We start from the raw sequence: 20,182 nt of genomic DNA on the forward strand, positions 1-20,182 counted from the left end.
ATCCTTACGTGTTACATTTCAGCGGTGCCACCAGCATTTATCCTTTGCCGAGACACCGAGTGAGTTGTGTGACACGGCACGAGCTACTCTGCGAACAGCAGAAGTTTAAAACAACACCACGCTTGGTCTGAGCCACGAGACCTGGATGCTCAGCGGAGGAACTGCTGTGCGTGGCTCCACGCTCGTCTTTGAAAGGCTCTAAATTCAAACCCAAGAGCCGACCTTCGCAACCTCGCCTAGAAACGCCTGTCCTTAGCAGTCCCTTCCTACCTGCCCACAGAGCGCGATAAAACTGCAACAAGTCACGCGTAAGAGATGACAAGGACTCCCAAGTACTCACCCTGCGGTGCGCTCGCTCTCGGGTCAGCGCACTCCGGGAGCGGAGCCGGAGGTGAGCGCCTCTCCTCGCCGCAGCTCCGCGGACGCTCCCGCAGGGGACGGTTCGGCAGCGGGACCGAGAGAGCTGCGGGAAACTCCCGCCTCCGACGCTCCAAGCCCGGCATGTGCCCGCAGCCCCGCCGCTGGGCTGGCTGCCTGCAGCCCCGTCCCTCCGGAGCGGCAGGTTCTCCTCCTCCTTCCCCGCCTCCTCCACCCCCGGGCGGCTTTCGCACCAGGATGCCCGGCACCCCCCGCCCCCGGGCTTCCCCCGGCGGCCCCGCACCGGGAGCACCGGCGGCTCTCTCCCCCCTCCCGGCTGCCTCGCAGCCCACCTGCCGCTGCCGGGGGAAACCCGGAGCCCGCGGGGGGGAAGCGGTGCCCGGCGGCGATACCGGCTGCGGTTCCGCCGTTCCCTTTAACTCCTTCCCTGCCCAGCCGGAGGGAAGCCTGGAGCGCCGGTGGGGAGCTGTAGAGGGATGAGCATGCGGCACGCGTAGGGGGTCTGCTCTGATGGGTATGAAGGGCTCGATGGGACCTAAGAGGCGTGTTTGCAGGTGCGAGCTTATGGGTACGGATGGAATGTGGAGGGGTCTGTGCAGCCCATCACCCATTGCTCTATCCCTGTAATGGGGAGACTCTGCCTCCTTCACCTCACCCCAGGGCCTGGCTCAGACTGATGCGCTGCCTTCGGATGTCCAGACCTCGGGCAGGGGATTTAGTTTGATAAACCTGTTACTGTTAATTGTGTTAAGTGCTAAAGTAGTGTAGAAGAGACAACAAATGAGAGATGGGGACAAACTGGAACTTCCTCCACACCAAGACCTTAGAACTGCTGGTTTGTAACAAGAGAACTTGAAGAGGAGGGACTGGAAAATCCAGAAGCATGGCAAACTTAAAGCCTTTTTATTGTATTTTTAGGGTTTTTATATACACATTTATAACTACTTTTCATCTAAAATGGACTTATAGCCAGACAATACAAACACACAAAGATGGACGTACGAAAAGCCCAGATTCAAGGGATAAAGCCTCTCCTTTTTATTTTCTCACTTTCTTCTGGGCTGCCACCAAAACGTTGCTAGGCACCATCAGCGTGGTTCTGAACTGCTATGGAAAGGGGAAAGCACTGGCTGCAGAGGACTTGCCTCCTCCCTAGGCTCAGAAATGCCTCTAGGGGCAATGGAGCAAACCACAGGCTCTAATTTTTCCCCCCTGCTCTGTTTCCGCCAACCAGCGGCCATCTCGCAGAAAGGCGGACAAGATAAGCAAGTCCTAGCAAAGCTGTAATGACAGTTCTGTATTCGCAGAGACCTCAGTGTTTTTGACTGTGATCCTGGGGTGAATTTTTCAGCCAGTGATAGAGGATGTATGTGTCCTGCAACACGAGCAACTTGCAGCGCAAGATGCTGCTTTCTCCTGGTACATCGTCTTGCTGAGCACAACAAAAGGCAAGAGATTCTGCCAGTATGAATCTACTAAAAGCCACAGCTGTCCCCTTTGACTCCTCCTCTTTCAGGTAGAGTAGAAGCTGAATGAAAAAGAAAGAATTGCTGCTGCCTCATCACGAGGAAGCTGTCTGCTGACAGTGACGATTTCTTGCTCCCTTAACTTGATCATCTGTTGAGAATATAAGATGTGTTCACCATTATAACGGCTCTGGGGACTCTATTTCAAAAAAGACATTTTTCAAAACTGGGTCACTGAAAAGAGTCTTAAAGAAAAGTGACTTCATTTCCAGAGGTTCTAATTACCCTGTGTGCTAATTACACACAGCCAGGCTGCTAGTCCAAGGCTTTTTTCCTCCTCAGTGCATGGTCATGGCATATCTCACACTGTACAGATGTTTCCCTTTAGTGCAGCGCAAATGCACACACATCCCAAATGCATGAACTTCCCTGATCTCTGCTGAAGTACGCAACTGTCTATACTCAGTTCTTCTCTGTGGCAGATGGTAACACAAACTCCAATGGCCACTCAGCCATGGTCACGAGCTGCTAAAAGAAATATGCATATTACAAAATAATTTTCTTTCTGCAGACAATGACTACTTAGTACTAGAAGGAGCAAAGAGCATGAACCTCTAACGCACCCTTGCAGCGCCTCGCTTGAGCTTGCTTTGACCTCTTCCGTGTCACAGCTGACCAAGTTCTGTACTGGCAGCATCTTTTGGGAAAGTTTCCTTTGCAGCATTTTTAAGTGTATGCTCTGAGAAAATGCTGCTCTGCACCATACTCCTGCTTTTCTCTGCAAATTTCTAGCCTGGGCTTCACGAAAACCTTCCTGTAAATGTGCTCATGTCTTACCAGTTGGGAATTGCTGCTCTAGACAATCTTGTAACAGCATCACCATCTCTGCTTTCAATTTAAAATGATTGCTCAGGCTTTAAACACTCCCAGAGAACAAGGCCCAGTGTTGCCAGTGAACCCACATCTGCCTTCAGCTGGGAGGGAGGAGTAGGAGACTCTTGAATTGGAATGAAAGCCACTGAGCTCCATAAGGAGAGCAGCCGGTGCCCCTGCTGGGTTTCAGGGATTGACTCATTCTCAGCAGAGCTCACATATTTCTGTGTGTGTGTGTTTTTTTTTTTCCTTCCCTCCTGTTATTTTGTTAGCACAAGTTTGATCAAGAGGGGGAAAAAATTGTGGGGCATCTCATCCTACCGGAAACTAGAATAGAATAACAATAGGTGTCCAGGCACAGCAACTTCCCAGCATCCTTGTTGGGGCCTTCAGATTCACGCTATGCCTTCCAGGAGCTGCAGAGTGGGAAGTCAGCAGAGCCACCTCTTTAGGTTCTGATCTTAAGTCAGATCAAGCCCGTAATAATGAATGTTTAGATACGATATTTAATGAATGCTGCTGGCTAGAATAATCCTGTGCATTCTCAGCTGCCTGAGGTTTTGCCTTGTTTTGTTTTCTTTAATTGTAAACATTCTTCATGCAGCTGCTCCAGGGACATGTTTAGGAAGAAGCGGCTGGCTGCATTTAAAAGATTTCAACTCATCTTGACCTACATTTAGATTTCTGTAGCTTACAAGCCAGGACTGTAACCAGCAAAACCCTCAGGGCTTCTGTAGGGCAAGGCACAGGAAGCAAATGCAGGATGAAGTTACCCAGCTGAAGTGTTTGGAAAAGTGAGTTACTGAAGCTGAACTATAGGCTCAGATGATTATCAGGTGAGCAGGGAGCAGAGATAACCTCTCCCTCCTTTTGCCTTGTGCTTTCTTCCTGATTCTCGCTTGCAGTCATTCTGTAAATTCTTTTAGGCTCCTTTCGGCAACTTCAGAAGATGCCCAAGTGCAGCTGCAGCTTTATTCATGCTTCTTTCTCTCTCTGACTTCTGCTTCAGAAATTAAGTATAATGCAATACTTACTGCATTATCTGCAATATCTTCCCAAACGTGCAGGCAGACACAATTATGAACCTCCATCCTCTAGCTGTACATGTCCCTGTTCATTGCACGGTAGTTGGACCAGGTGACTTTAAAGGTCCCTTCCAACTCAAATGATTCAGTGATTCTATCCTACTTGTGTCTTTGCTGACCACATACGTAGAAAGCATTGAGAAGCTTTGAGCTCCATGCTGCAAAAAGAGAGACTGAGCAGCTGGGAGGGAGAAAGCTGAGAGGTCAGGCCCATCAGGTCAAGCACAATGTAGCACTAACACCGACGTACGGCATTTAGACCAGCGCTGGTTTACTTGGCTCAGAAGCAGGAAAAATGAATTTGATCTGTCAGCAAAACACCACAAAGTCAGTTTATGCCTATCTGGTAAAATATAAGGGTACTTGACTCTTTACGCTTTTCAGTTTGCTGGAAGAAGTCTACAGGGCTGTAAGCATTTGGCCATTGGGAAAAATTACAGATTTGGAAACTAAGCAGATGTCTTAGTGCCTTGTATTTAGAGGTCAGAATAATGCATAAGCAAGGGTATAAAAAAGGAAGAGCTGGCAGTTTCACTGATTTCAGTAGAAGCTGAAATGTAGAACTTGTGTTACAAACTGATAGTTCTGTTCAAACGAGCAGGCCAAACATCTGCAAAAATTCTGTGCCATCGTTTTTCTAAAGCCACTGGTGGTGGCAGATAAATTCCACTTTCATGCACCAAAAGCACTGAAAACATTAACTACTTCTGACCATTGGTGAATTAAAGCCATTAACACAGGACTACTGCTATTCATGTAAGTCAATAAAAGCATACTGTGGTTGCTGTGTGTTATGCAAAAATGAATTCAGGAACAGGCATTGGCTGAGGCTAGACTGATGCTATAAACACATGGATCAATACAAAGGTAGTCAATAGGAAGACAGCATTGCCACTCACATGGTTAACTTCACTCTTTTCTTCACAGAATAGATACAGACAGCAACTGGACATATGTGGAAGACTACAGCTTCTTTTTCCTGAAGCTCTCACTGCAGCCAAAGTGAGTTCAAATTGATGGGGAGGTTCTGAGATGAATTGGAGGCTGGAGAAAACTCAGCAAGTATGCTTAGTAGTGATTTCTGCTTGAGCTGACTTATGCTCTGCACAAGTAATGGTCCAGAACCAGAGAGCATCCATTACACAGCTGAGTTAGTGCCCATTCCATACAGAGAATGGCCAAGCTAGCTGCAGAGTGCAATTTACTGTTATTACAGCCTTCAGTCTCTAATCTCTCAATTCCTAGCCTAAAGAACACAGCAGTGGTAATGGCTGCATGGCTATAGCATGATTACAGAGGAGTACAATATTTTTGCCTTTTTTTGCAGATTGCCTCATTTGTGGCAATAAGGTTGCTATTTGACAAAGCTTAGATTAGGTAACTTCAGTAGTTACAGAAGAGTAATACAATATTTGCAAGTTTTTACCAGGAAATCCTATTGCAGTTATCATCCAATACGCAAACAGAGGAAATGCTAGACGATGTTGGTGTTGTCTGGAAATGCTGCACATGCCTGACCATGCTCCAGCACAGATTTGGGATTGCCAACCACCCACAGCAGTTCCGTGCAAACAGCTCACCACCACATTTTGGAAACCAGCCCCAATTCCGCTCTAAATACATCTAGGCTTCTGGATTTATAGCTAAAGCTCTGCTGTAGAAAACCTGCAGCTCGTGGAGGGGAACACTGCGCCCAGGATTTCCCAGGCACTTCCAAAATGACTGCCTTGCACATCATTCTTATATGGCACGTGTGCCTCAAGATACCGTACAGAGATCTATGGGGAGAGAAACAAATGCTTTCTTTGCTTGTTCCTCTTCCCCTCTTTTTCCCTGAGAGAGAAAAGATTTATTCTTACTAAACATAACAAGAGAAACCAATCCTGTTATATCAGTGCACTAGCTGAAAGTGTTGTCAGCAAATTCCATCTAGACTGAAAACCTTAAGTCCCTGCGGTGTGTCAGATTTCTGAGACTTTAAGCTAAAAATGAATTTGAAGAGATTAACCAGCTAGGATTTTAAGATAAAGCTGGCTTCTCTGAAAGAAGTGTGTTTTACACAGTGTTAAATGTACTTGGTTCCTCTTTTCACAAAACTCCTTTGCTTCCTTTGAATAAAAGGGTCTTCAGTAGAGTCTTTTCCTTTTAAAGCCGTGGAAGGGTTCCAGCCTGTCTGTTGCATTGGCTTGAACTTTGTTTTTCTCCAAGGCGAGAACCATTTAGTTTTCAGTGGCTTCTACATTTTTTTCTCCTTTTGTAACCTGTGCCAGCGAAGTCAAGTGGGTTGTATTAGCTTAGCATTTTTCCAAATGTTCACATCTAGGACCAAAAAAGGGAATATTTAACAAACACAAGCATGAGTACGTTGGAATGTCGATCTTCTGTTGCTCAAAAGAATTTTCAGTCATAAGGTCTAATTAAATATCCCAAGTTGGAAGTGCTTCCAGCAACTGTTACGTCTCCTTGTTATCTGGTCAAATAGTTTTAAGTCAGGTCAAGTGGCTTCTGTGCCAAAGTGATAGTTTTAATGTGAATAACACACATGCAAAAGGATTGCATTAAAATTCACCTAGGCGAGTGACATTCTGGCATCTCAAGTGTAATCTGAAAACATCAGCCCATCTTTATGCACCATGGGCTAACTGGCAGCGAAACAGTTCTGTAGAGGTAATCATAGGTGTTTTCTTATAGCAGAACTTCTTGGTTTGAGAAAAAATTGCCTGCGTGGTCTAGTATGGGAATTTGGACTGCCATTGCCGACGTTCTTGGATTTCAATGCAATGCGTTTAAAGAGAAATAGAAGACAGCACGTAGCATAGTTTTCCAAAAATACCATACAATGCTATTATCCAGAATAAAGCATTTTTTGCTAGGATTAGATAAAGAATGCAAAAATGAAACCTAGAGATAACAAATGACTAATTAAGCACTTCTTCTGATTAGGAGCAATAGAATTCCAGTAGCACTCAGATAATCGGAGCTGCTTTCTGTTTACTGATAAAACATAAAACATTCTAAGAGACCATCACTGCCTTAAGAAACATCTCAGCTAAGTAGACAGGGCAGACAAAGGAACATCATTGTTTCAGAATTAAGGAACTGAGGCACAGAAGAATTGTCTTGTCTGCAGCAGTCTGTGGTGAGACGGTAATTGAATGCAGATCTCCTTACCACATGCACGTCCTGCGTCTATACTTCAACTGGTCAGCTGAAGCAGCCTTTCATTACCACTCTGTCAACATACCAAGAATTACACGAGACCGTGAGCATTTTAGATTTGCTTCAAATCCACTTCTCTTCCCACCACAGCATTTAAAAGCACGTGGCCAGTGAGCACATAGGCACGAGGAGATCTCAAACCCAGAAAGCAGGTTGGAAGGCCAGAGACCTTCCGACTGGAGCCTTGCTTTTTGAAACGCAACCTTCTCAGAAGCATTTGTATGTTACACGTCTGCATATTTTACTCATACACATTTTAACCTTCTGGGAGGACAAAGCACTGCAAGAACCAAGTGTGAGGGCCTCCGTTTACTCACAGGGAAACAACAAGCCGTTAAAACCTTTGGCACGTGGGTGGGGATGCAAGCGGCTTTTTGATTACTTGAAACGAGGAATAGTAATAATAGAAAGCAAAGAAATAGAGAGTAGTTCACTCCCTGCTTCTCTTCACTTGGAATCCAGAACTTGCTTGAGCTTACTGTGCAGGACAGGAAGCTCAGTCAGCACACGGGAATTGTTGCCTCCTGGGAAACCTGAGCGTGCTAAATTACGATTTGTTTCCCTCACAGCCTCTGGGGTGATGCTCCAGGTACGAGTCTTTGTGCAGGGATGCCACAGGACGTGGAGTGTCCCTGCATGGCTCTGCAAAGAGCAAGGCAGCCGGCTCTGCTTGAAGCTGAGGACATCAGCACTGCCTGCTGCTCCCAGAGCAACACAGCTGCTTGAGTGCAAACTTCTGCCTGACTTCTCTAAGCAGATGATTGCAGCTGAGAGATGGAATCGCTGATACATGTTCAGTCTTCACTGTGCTGATTTTGAAGACTCTGTGTTGTTGGTGTGCATGGCCATACTCAACTCTTCCAAAGCATACCAGTTTTCTGAGCCCAATGCATCCCATGACAGTGACTTCTATAATCCAGTCTTGTGCTGAGATTTGGTCTTATTATTTTAAAGCAGAATTGGGGTACTGTCTGTCTGCTGCAACTTAAAAGCAATGGAAACCAAAAAGTAATTTGTGCTGACTTAAGCTTTGCTCCTTGCAACATCCACCCCATCCCTCCTCCCTTTCCCTCCCCAGGGAGGGCTAAGAAACCCTTGGGGTCAGGGTGCAGCACCAAGCGCTACACCTGGCAGTTCCCATTCCTACACTGACACTGCAGTACGGCATGTAAATTGCCACAGCCGTTCTCACTACGCACACAATTAATCAGTGCATCATTCCACTGTCAGCCCCTTACACCTACCTGAGAAAGCAGATCTATAACTGCAAGATCTCTACAGCAGGCGCTTGCCCAGCGCACCTGGGTAGCTCCTTTTTCAGAACACAGCCCCACACCGGGACGCATCCGCAGCAGCAGCCCCCAACCCCGGAGCAGCCTTGGGCTCCGCGCACCGCTCCCACGCCGCCCTCTGCCGGCCGCTGCGCTGCCTCAACTGAGCGCTTTGGGGTGGGGTTAGGTCAGCATCACGCAGGTGAGCTTCGGTTTCATTAGGGATAGAACATGAATTAGCTCAATCCTAAATAAAATAATTCATCGTCTAGACAGCTTCCCAAACAGCGGCTGGCTGAGAAAGAGCCAGCGAGCACCAGCTAGTGGGAAAATAACAGGGTTCAGAGCTCGTTGCGTGACAGTTATCATCATACTGCAAGCAGTTGCAGCTTTAATTGTCACATTTTTAATATGGCACCTGGGAAAGGCCTCTATTTAGGTTAATGATGTGCTTGGGTTGCCTGCCAGCCAAGGATGGTAGCAAGGGCACAGCTGGATGTGTGCTCCTGGCACTCAGGGATTGGAGGAAGGGCTCCCTTCTCTGCTTGAGCAGGAGCAGGGCTCTGGGAGGTAGAGTCACTGAATCATTTCAGTTGGAAGGGACCCCTAAAGGCCATCTGGTCCAGCACCCCTGTGATGAACAGGGATACCTACAGCTCCATCAGGTGCTCAGAGCCCCGTACAGCCTGACCATGAGTGTCTCCAGGGATGGGGCATCCACCACTTCTCTGGGCAACCTGTGCCAGTGCTTCATTATCCTTGCTTTAAAAAACCTTTCCCTTTTATCCAGTCTAAATCTAAGCTGCTGACTTCTCTCCACATGTTCACCCCTGTGCTGAGCACAGAATGTCTTCTGTACCCCTGAACTTTTGTGCTGAAAATGGGGTGAAACTCAGCAAGAAAGTGAGTGACAGCCCAGAGTACCAAGAAAAGAAATGCAGCTGATTTCTTCTCTGTTGGTCCTTCAGTTCTCACCCCACGTGCTCTGCATACAGTACATCGCATCTGTTTGCACTGTCACACCACTGCTCCTCTAACCCAGTGTCACCAGGAGTTAAAGCGTCAGTACCTCTTCCACTCTTTCCTTTCACCCATGCAAGGAAAAGGGGCTGTTGACAAATCGTTTGTCTTCTTTGCAGCAGAAAACTCACAATCATCAAAGCTGGCATCTCTTTTCTCTGCAGCCCTGTGGTGAAACATTGGGAATTGGGGTCACCTCTGATCTAAAGTACCACTTTTGTTAGGGCTCCTTTACGCTCTTGTAGTTCCTACATTTAGGGCAGCCAAATACAAGTGAGTACACACGTAGCAAGCACTGTTTGCAGACAGCATTCATGCAGCTTGGCATCTGCACAGAGCTGTGCCAGCGCTGCCAGTCCCGGCCACTGCGGCTGAACCTGAGCCAACATCAGGACAATGAGATGGCTGTTGTGCTGCAGCATCGTGGGATGCGCTGCTGTTTTTCGGCAGGAGAGCAGACCGACTCCTCGGGCACCAGATGAACAAAGCATGGCTTGCTGCTTATCTCTCTGTCTTGATCAATTGCAATTTCAGACTCTTTCTTTTTGGGGGTTGGGAGATTTGTAAGAGATCTTGCCTGTATGGGTGCTTTGATCTTGGAGCATACGTGCATTCTTGCAGCAGACCTCTGGTGCACTCAAATCTTGTTCTCTTCTATCCAGCTTCTACCTTTCATGCACCTTGTAGCAGCTTAATTAACTCATTTTTCCCCTACTTCTCACGTTAGCTTGAATCAGACAATGAGTCCAAAAGTCATTAAGGGGACACATACAGATACCGGGATCACAGAAGCCTCATTTCCTTAATAAACTAAATTAACATTTCAGATGGTGTCTGGTTCTCATTGCTCACAGTCTAGACAAAGCAGGCACATACAGAGCAGGCAGCATGTTAGAGCTCAAATTTATTTTTATCTTTACTCCATTTTCACAGAAAAGAAATTGTAGCTTCACAATAAAAAGAATTTTAAGTGGTTTGGAGGACAGTTCAAGGGAATGGTTACAGAAGGAACAGCTTTTCCATTTCTATGTTTCCAGATTTATTCCAGCGTAGGGCAATATTGACCCAAATCAGGAGCGTCTACATTTAATTTCCAGGAGATGGAAATCCAGTTCACATAGCATGGATTTTCAAATCCATTTTGAATTTTAAGAAGAGATCCCTAAATTGTCTTTTGGGACTGAGCAATCTGCCTGCTAAACGAGGAGAAAATCAGAGGAAGGGGAGGCTTTGAGGCACACTCTGATGTCATGGCTGAAGGACTCCATCAACAGAAATAAAAAAGGAACAAAGATGAATATTGCTTTATTAGTGCTCATAAAGCTGGATACGCGGTGAGAAAGACGTAACAAGCTGAATGCTGTGAGTTAATCCATACTTTTCTTCACAAGAGCACTGAAGCTAATACATCCTGGCACAAGCTCCGGTAATTACCCTATGCAGGTGCATACATTTGCTGTGCTCACAGCCAGCTTTGATGCTGCTCCAACACAAGCTGTTAGCAGGGAAGGAAGGCAGCTGTGGGTAGGTATTTTGTACCTGGCACTCATTAAGGCACCCAGTGCTGGAGGAGCTGGAATTCAGCTCTGGTGAAAGTGCTTTGTGGATTTCATTTCTGGTGAAAGTGCTTCTGCTACGGAAAACTGACTAATGCTCTGTTATTCCACCATAAGGATTAACAAAATATTCAAGTCTATCCAAAATAATATTTTGGCTGTGCTTTTTTTTGCCTCCATGCACACATATAAGAATATACATATGTGTGTCTGAGTGAGTGAGTGTGACTTTGGTCCTTATCAGAAAGCTGCAGGAAGGCTGGCTGCTGGTTTGCTTTGCTGACCTTCAGCACAGACCAAGACATCGTCGCAATGCAGATGTCAACTCTGATTATTATTTGCAAAAACAGTTGCTTTGAATGAGCTTGAGGTATTCGAAGATGGATGGCTGTGACAGCTCAAAGACTGATCTGGTTTTGGTGAACTGCAGAAATAAAGGATCAGAACAGAAATGTCTTAATGTACAGATTTTTCCAATGAACTCTATTTTCAAGCTTTTCCCAAATTTTAAGATATGTACTAGCCACAACTTGCTTACACTCTTCATCCTCTGGTGTCATCCCATCAGGATGGAAGTTTCTACTGGAGTGTTGCACAAGGTCTACCATGTAAATGAAGAAATAAATGAAGGCCCCCAATGAGGAAATGTTAAAGTTGTGAAATCAGATGAATTATGGTAATATTTGGCTGTTTATCAGTATACTCAGTCAACACAGGTTGCCCAGAGAAACTGTGGGTACCCCATCCCTGGAGGTGCTAAAGGCCAGGAGGGATGGGGCCCTGGGCAGCCTGAGCTGGTGTGGGGGCAACCAGCCCTGGGGGGTTGGAGCTCAGTGATCTTTGAGGTCCCTTCCAACTTAAGCCATTGTATGATTCTGTGATTCTATGATAACAAATCAGATTCAATATTTCTCCCACACTCCGTTATCTATTTTTACACATAAAGGTTTATCGATGTTTCCTGACAGGTACCTTGATAGTTTTACTCAGTATGTTTGTTGTTGTTGTTTGGTTTTTTTTACATCTAGAAGCATTTCTTTTACATCTTAATTATTCCTCTGTCAGATTATTGCTCAGACTGCTTAGCTCACTGGTAGTACTCATTTAGCACCCTCACAGTCCCCCTTCTCACACTGAAAGAACAGCCTTACTGGCCACCTGCAAGCTCTACCTAGGGATGCGAAATACAGAAGAGGAATGCACATTCTCACTCGTGAATACAAAATCTCCAAACTTGACAATTCCCATAGCTTTTGTAGGCATTAAAATACGCTTTTATTTTTACCTTTTAATGAAAGAGAGAGAGGCTTCCTATCTGTTGGCTTACAAACAACCAATAAAGACCACATAATCAACACCCAAAACAAAGGACAGAAGAAAATCCTCCTCCTATATATTTCGTTGCTAGAGTTTTATATTGAAGTGGAGCTATTTGACCTCTTTGTACATTGTTCATCTTGCTTTTATCGTAGAGCATGAGTTCTTTGGTAATATAAACTTGTCCATCAGGTGAGCTGAAAGTTGGAAATTGATGTAACCGAGTCACATCATAGTTAAAAGTTTTCACCATAACCATATTGCTCAAGCAACATTTTCAACTCTTTAGTGTGGGTTTACAATGTAATTTGATTTGGAGCATCTGTCAGTTTCCCTACTTTAAATGGAAATTCTAATAATAATTGCTTACACATATCTCTCTGCCTATTTGTAGTAGGACTACAAGATTGACAGTATTTTTCCCTATATGTGTTCCTCACCTTCTGAAACAGAGTCTTGTTTACAGCCTTTTAGCCTCATACCAATATGATTAATCACAACGACTTCGCAGAAAAATGGCCTTAATTATTTAACAGTAAGCTGGAGACTTCAGCTTGAATCAGATTCCTATTCATCAAGAGGCATTCAAGTGCTAGAAGATTTGCAACAAATCTTACAATAAAAGCTTCAACAGTTTTTAAATTAGCTAAATGTCCACAGAACTGAGTTTGTGAATTAATTAGTTTATTCATGGAGTTATGGCTCATAATTAGCTAGTCTTGTTAAGGCAAATTTAATAGTAGGTTCAAAATAACAATTGGACAAATAAAATAGACATGCTAAAGATAATGCACACACCCCCTCCCCCCTGCCCCCAGCAGCTTTCATTCTGTATTGAAAACTGGTAACTGACGGGCTGTTGTTAATATGCCTTTACCTGAGGCTTTAGGCTCTGTAGCTGCTATGGAGAAGCCTATTTCCACTTTACACATCATCTTTATCAGAGGCATCAACTTTGTCCAGAACCCATTTGGCTTCAATAAATCTGAATGAAACATCTCAGCATTCCAAACCTTACCAGGTACCTGCTTGGATATTAAGAACTTCCCTAGTTTTCTTATACAGTAATTGCATACAGAATAAAAACTTGAGGTTCAGAATATGCCACAAGTTCCATAGTGACAGTTTTCTTAAAGGCAGTAAATACAGCAGCTGTGACGTAGAAGCCAAATTCAACATTAAAAATATATATATTTGGAAGGAGCAAAACTATTCCATTTACCTCTCTGGAGCTGACACTCGTAAAGCATAGCAGAGGAAATTGGATAGGGGCTGGAACCTGACCCATGAGGAAAGGGATTCAGTTGCTCAGCAATTTGGATGAACCCTGCTAATAGGACAGTCATTAAGTGTGACTACTTAAGTAGTGTTAGGTGATGACCATCTAGTGCTTCCTGGTGTCACAGGTTCTCTCTCCACTTTCTGGTCTTGCTAGCAGGTGTTATTAACATCCTGCTTCTCTGTGTCTTGGAAGACAATGCCACCAGTCCCCAAAATGACCTTTACAGATTGAGGGGAAATTAGCCCATCTCCCAGCATCCCAGATGCTGCAGGCACCCAAGGGCATTGTATCTGCACTACTGTTTTAATTAGATTTGATGTTTCCACAGAAACAGCATACCTCATGCCTGCTGGAGCTAACTGGAATCCTTTGTAGGACCAGACACGCTTGAACAGAAAACAAGTGCATTCTAGCAATGACTGTTTGAAAATAAAGTTACAGTAGAGAAGCCTAAAAGCAGTAGACTATTAATTCTGATGACATCTAGTTGCAAAGATCTCCCTTTGGTGTTTGAAGGACTCAACAGTCCTGGAACTGGGCAGATTATCTAACCAGCCAGGTGCTCACTACAGATGATTGTGCAGAAACTAAGAGAGACGTTGTCTCCATTTCTCATCTGAATTTTTCCCTCTCTTTCTCTCTTCACTCATCTATTTTCAGTCCCAGCCTGACTTCTACAGTCATTCATTATAGCTGTAACAAGATGGAGCCATGCCCTTGTGCAATGAAGGAAGTAATGGTATTCCTACAGGAATTACTGTCTGACCATACAATCTTTAAAGCATGCATTCATGCTCTAATGACCTTTCAGATGAGCAAAATGGTAGCAGGACAGCTACAAAGCTTCAAAAGCCATATAACACATGAAGTATACATGTGAACTGTGTATGTCTTTTAAAAGTTACAGTCATGGAACATGGTTTATTGGGCAATGGAGGTGATGGGTTGACAGCTGGACTAGATGATCTTACTGCTCTTTTCTAACCTTAACGATTCTATGATTCTATACTTTGAGAAATTCAGGAAAAATTCATGCAAAGTGTAATGGTGCAGACAGCAGGACCAGCATTAGAGCTCAGCAGTGATAGAAAAAGACTTTTCCAGGGCAGCTCCAGCTTGACAAGGGATTGTCTCTTGAGGTACCAGAACCATCATCCATGAACTCACACCATCTCCAGTTGTCTGGGGTGTATTTTAAGAAGCTTGTCTTTCTCAAAAACATAGAACTACGTCAAAAAGAAAATCAATGAACAAGATTCAAGCATCTCTACTAGCACTAGAACTAGCAAAGCATGATTTCCTGCAGGTTTGTCAAACACTGTAGATCAAAAATAGGGGTCAGAGTCCTACTGTCAAGTAAACCACGCTTTAAACAAAACAATTCTTATGAGAAATTCTGCAGAAAAAATGGAGCTTAGCAAGAAGTTTAACAATAATTCCTTGTTCAGACTAGTTAGAAATAGTGGGAATAGTGAAGGAACTCCTCAGTGCAAGTAATATAAAATTGTCAGGAGCTGTTCCTGAGTAGTAACTGATGGGATCATAAAGCTACATTGACATTTGCCAATCAAAACAGAATGTGTTTGAGTGGTGAATGTGGAAAAGTGGAATCTTTGTTTACTTGCATTAAACTTTTCAGTATATGGGAAAGTTTTCCCATATAAGAAACGGGTTAGGTGATATGGCAATGGTAGAACAACACAGTGTGTTAACCAGCGGAACACGTACAAGGGGTGCACAGACTTCAGTGTTGTGATTATCACTAGACTGTAGATAAAGTATTTACTGCTCTCCAAAACAGACTAAAGAGTTAAATCTTTCCTCTTATCTATTCTGGGATATCCTATTCAGAATACTCCTCTAGCAGTAGTCCTAATATTCCCTGAATCAATGGTAGCCTTAGGTAAATACACTGGAACTGAAGCATAAGAATATCACAATTTATTATTGATTATGGATGGAGTAGGAAGAGCAAGAGTAACTGAAAGCTTAGATAGAGCACCCTTTCAGCTACTGGCTTCTCTATTAAATAATGTAAGCACTGAATAATCTGAGAAATACGGGTCCAGACTCTAAAATCGAGATGCGGAGTGCCTTCACAGGCTTGGAGCCCAGGCACTTCAGCTAGTCTCAAGCACACTAACTTTATGAGCATTCTTTGGGGAACTTGGCTTGGAAATGCAGTGTCCCTGGAAGTCAGAGCCATGATTTATAATAAACTACCCACAAACATTCAGATGCCATTGTGGTAAGAATTTGTTTCCTGCAGTGGGTAACCAAGGAAGTGTCTCATTCCAATAAGGGCTGCATTGGAAGGGTTATGGGAGCAGAGCCATGCCCAATATGATATTTGCAAGGAGAGAATTATGGCAGGAAGGAAAGGGAAGGGCTTTAATATATGATCATAAAGCCACACAGATTAGATGAAGAAATCTACAAGTCTTCCCAATGTTAATGGAATGCTGTTGCCAGATTTGGTCAACCATAAGTGCAACAGTGCACAGAAGGAATGCATGAATTATAGTAAAGATTTGATTGCCAATATTTGCAAGAACTGGATGGGAACAACCAGACTAGCCAACGTCCCCTTAAAATGTCAGAATAACTTCTTTAGAAACTAAGATTCTGCAAAACCACAGACATGAAAACTTTAATGACTAGGCGTGCTGCACAGCCAGACTGTCTAGGGCATAGGCTGAGAATGATCGAGCCTTGTGACCCAAGTAATGAATCTTCTCGCAAGCCTGTAATGTAATCTTCAAAAGGATTGGTGCTTTTTTGCTAGTTTTTGGAGTACTGACTGGTTTTTCAACAAAATCCAGGCAGTGTAAAATAACTTTCATTTGCACTCCTCCCAGGTCTCTGTACTAGGGATACTGGTTCATTTGAATTGAACTGAGTGTATTCCTATTTAAAAAGGTGCAGAATCTGCTGCTCTGTTACTTCAGCAAAGGGGATCCAAGTGAAGAAGCTGATGCGGGAAAATTCCTTTGCTTTCAGAGTGGTCTCTGGATTGTAGATGCAAAATGTTTCTCATTGTGGCTTCTTCTGGATCAAGTGACTGATGAAACAGTGTGTTTGGAAGATGCAGCCAAGTCCAAAGTAACAACTTTCTGCAGCTGGGTGGATGACAACAGCTTTTGTTGTAGCTGGGTAAAATGGTTTGGGTTTTTTTTAGAAATGCTCAGAGCTGTTTACAAAGGAAGAAAACTAAATCAGCATCAGATAACTTTTAGAAATGGTCTCTTTGTTCTGTCACAAGCATGAAATGCAGAAGCCATGCAATATCATAGTTGAGGATCCTTGTGCTAGAAGGGCCTGGTAATGCAAGCATAGGGATACCTCCTACCACTCCTGGAACATTTTGTGGAAGTTTCTGAGAAGACTGACAGGGTATATTTTAAACCCATCTCAGCAATTTTAAATATTAATGGTGAACATGTGTTGTGACTGCAATTAATTAAGTGTTGATAAAAGAATCTGAGCGTAAACAATTACACACTCCCTAGAATATTTCCTGAGTAGCACCAAGAATAGCAGCTCTTCCATACAAGGCCCAGGCATCCTGCACTGCGCTGTCCAAGGCTCTCCGTGGGCTCGTGTGGTTCCCTCCTCTTGTTTCTCAGGGGATGGTGCTCTGCGGGCAGCAGGCCCAGCACTGCCACCAGGAGAAGGAAGGAATTATTTGCTCTACTCTGTACTCTGTGGCCTCACCTCAAGCTCTGGGTGCAGGCTTGGGTGCCACAGTACAAAAAGTACGTAAAGCTATTAGAGAGTGTCCAAAGGAGGGGCACAAAGATGGTGGAGGATCTAGAGGGGAAGATGTTTGAGGAGCAGCTGACGCTCCCCAGGACAGTGGTCATGGCCCTCAGTTTGGACAAAGCCCTTAAGGCATAAACATTGGATTTTGGGTGATCCTGTGTGGAGACAGAAGTTGGAATCAGTGATCCTTGTGGGTGCCTTCCAGCTTGGGGTATTCTATGATTCTATGATTCCATGATTCTATGATTGAATCTGAACTACCCAATGGCCGAGAAAAAAGTGACCTTCTTCAGGAGTGCTCCTGGGAAGAACTCAACTCTGAAGGTCAAACAGGTAAACGTCTGTGTTTGCTCAGGATATGACACACCAAGCAAATGGCAATGAATGACAATGGAAGGCCTTTTCAAATAAAAATAGCAAGTACTTTTGAAAGAGCTCATGTCAAAATCTGATATGACGTTAATCATATCAGTTGATGGCTTAGTCCTTAGTCGACAGCTGCTGTGACAGTGATCACCTAAATTCCAGCCTCATTGCCCATAGGAAGTTCTATTGCTCTATCGCAGAGAGGCTTAAAGGCTGGAATTGGAGGCAACATTCCTGTGTGCTTGGTGCTACAGAGGGAAGGTGGAAATCAGTAGCCCTTAAATCGCAAGCCCTAGTGTGGGGGCCAGTGGAAAGTGTTAAAGTGCCATGGTGAGAAGTTCTTTGCACAAAAACACAAACTTAGGCTGAGACAACACCAGCACTGGAGAGAGCCTGATATCATGGCGATAGCTTGGTGAACTGCTGCACCTCTGCAGGATGGGAGGGAATGGGGACGAAGGCAGTGGGAATGTATGGGAACATCTGCGTGGAGCAAGAGTTCTGAAGTCCTGGGGGCAGAGCAGAGGTCCTGGCCCTGCTCTGCTTGTGTTTCTTGGGCAGAGGGTGCTAGGGCAAAAGTGATGCTGGGATGACCTTCGTTCTGAGATTCAGTGTGAGAGAGAACTGGTACTCCCTAAGGAATAAAGAGAACTTGAAACTGATATTAAAGCTATTTATATTCTACCTCATGCCAAGAAAAGTATTTTACACTTAGCTTAATATCATAACTGCAATATCACTGCTAGCCTCTAAATACAGAATAGAATCTGGGAGGAGGCAGTAAGAAAATATATGTTTTGGCTGTATCATTCCAGCAGCGAAGTAGCCAGAATTCATCATGGGCTTGAATAAAACCAGGAGTCTTAAAAGAAACACTACTTCTTAGTAGTCTTTAGACATGCAAATGCTTTAAGGGCATATAAACCACATAATGTTAGCTTCAGCACAGATGGCCGCTGCTCTCTGGCTATAGCTTAAGCTACTCTTTCTCTGGTCCAATTTTTTTCTAGTACCAAATTTTACACTGTCTTTGGGCATAGCGTAGAAGTATCAGTAACAGATGTTCTCAAAGGTGCAAAAAGGAGATTTTCAACAGGTCTCTGCACAGGTGAACTTGTACCACTGGTGCACCTCATGGCTGGGAGTCGTGGTAGGGCTGTGCATGAGGACTGGAAACTGGTCTGTGGCCTGAACCAACTTTTGAGGGTGTGGCTGGAGAACCTATGGGATAATGCTCTCTTCTTGTCCTGATAAGCAGAATGTCTGGGTTTTCAGTTCAGCTGCTGTTTGTTCTTCAAACAGCATGTGGAAGCATTCATTGAAGGAGCATTTAAGTATGAATGCAGCATTTGCTGCATTCATATTTAAATCCAACTGAAGCTGGAACTGCGTTGCAAACACACTGGAATCCTCAGTCAGGAGTGTCTCTCTGTGACAGGTTGTGTTCAAAAATTGAAGTCAACAGAAGATTACATTGCTCTTCTTGGAACAGTTGGCTGGAATGGTGGATTTGCAGAGGTAAAAATTCAGTTCTGCTTTCAAATAGATACTCACAGTTTTGAGCAAAAGTGGGGTAACTGGGGATGGTAACTGGAAGTGGTGGGGAAAGTGTTTGGTGTTGGAGTCCAGCCAGGCAATAAAAACAGCTGCATCAGACTTAACAGTACTTTAAAGCAGTGTGGAGAGGAATGCATCTAGGCTTCTGACAGATGCAGACCTAAGCACTGCTTCCATGTAACACAGCTGAATCCTAATAAATCCCAATGCATGTCATGACAAGCACTCAGCTGAAGAGCAGCAACATGTACTACAGCACGAGCTGCTTCTGTGCTCCAAGAATTGGTGTTAACAAAGGTGATGCCTTTAATCCACAGACATTTCCACTTTGTTACTGTGGGAATGAGAAGAAATAACTTCTAAGCTGTTTTTGCCAGCAAAGACAAATCCCTTTACTTGGTTACGTAGCATCTTAATTGTAATTCTCAGACTATGCAAACTTAAGTGGTCAAAATGCTTTTACAGTGTGTAAATTCTAAGATTTATTTAATTTGGAGTAAGTATTATTATATACAAATCATTAAAAGAATAAATTTGTAGGAGATGCTATCATTGTTTTCTCTTGAACTTTCTCACCTTTAAAGGACTTGCTTATTTGACGTCGCTTGCTTTGCTTCCATAATGCTGCCAACTAATGAACGTCCACACATGGGAAATTTTATAATCCATTTGAAGTTCTTATGGCTCTGATTGACACAACTGAATACAAATCAAAGGACTATATTAAAAAATAATCTTCCACTTCTTAGTTTCTCCTCCTTCAACACACTACAGATCCGCTCACGTCTTGTTATCTTAAAATACATTCTGCAGTCCTTACACTTTGCTTTGACAGAGCATGCTTTGTGAAGATGTGAAGGACACAAGATAGTATTACATCTTCCCCATTGAGAGAATTTTTGTTCACTTCTTTCTCAAAGTAGGAACAACACGCTCAGTCATCTTGACAAGTTGCTTTGCACAGATTGTAACTATCCTCCTTCAGAGCAACAGTCCTAACCACAAGAAAAGTGATTTTGTCTGTGCAGTA

General features: G+C 44.0%; 1 protein-coding gene across 1 annotated transcript in view; it reads right to left on the bottom strand.

The window, feature by feature from the left end:
- Window positions 1-580, bottom strand: part of MYLK (myosin light chain kinase) — a 191,305-nt gene extending 190,725 nt beyond the window's left edge. Inside the window, exon 1 of the mRNA XM_021400604.1 lies at window positions 341-580. Within this exon, the coding sequence (XP_021256279.1) occupies window positions 341-503 (163 nt within the window). The 5' untranslated portion in view covers window positions 504-580. The remainder of the gene's footprint in view (window positions 1-340) is intronic.

This window comes from Numida meleagris, chromosome 5 (genome assembly GCF_002078875.1).
Source record: "Numida meleagris isolate 19003 breed g44 Domestic line chromosome 5, NumMel1.0, whole genome shotgun sequence".
Lineage (NCBI taxonomy): Eukaryota > Metazoa > Chordata > Aves > Galliformes > Numididae > Numida > Numida meleagris.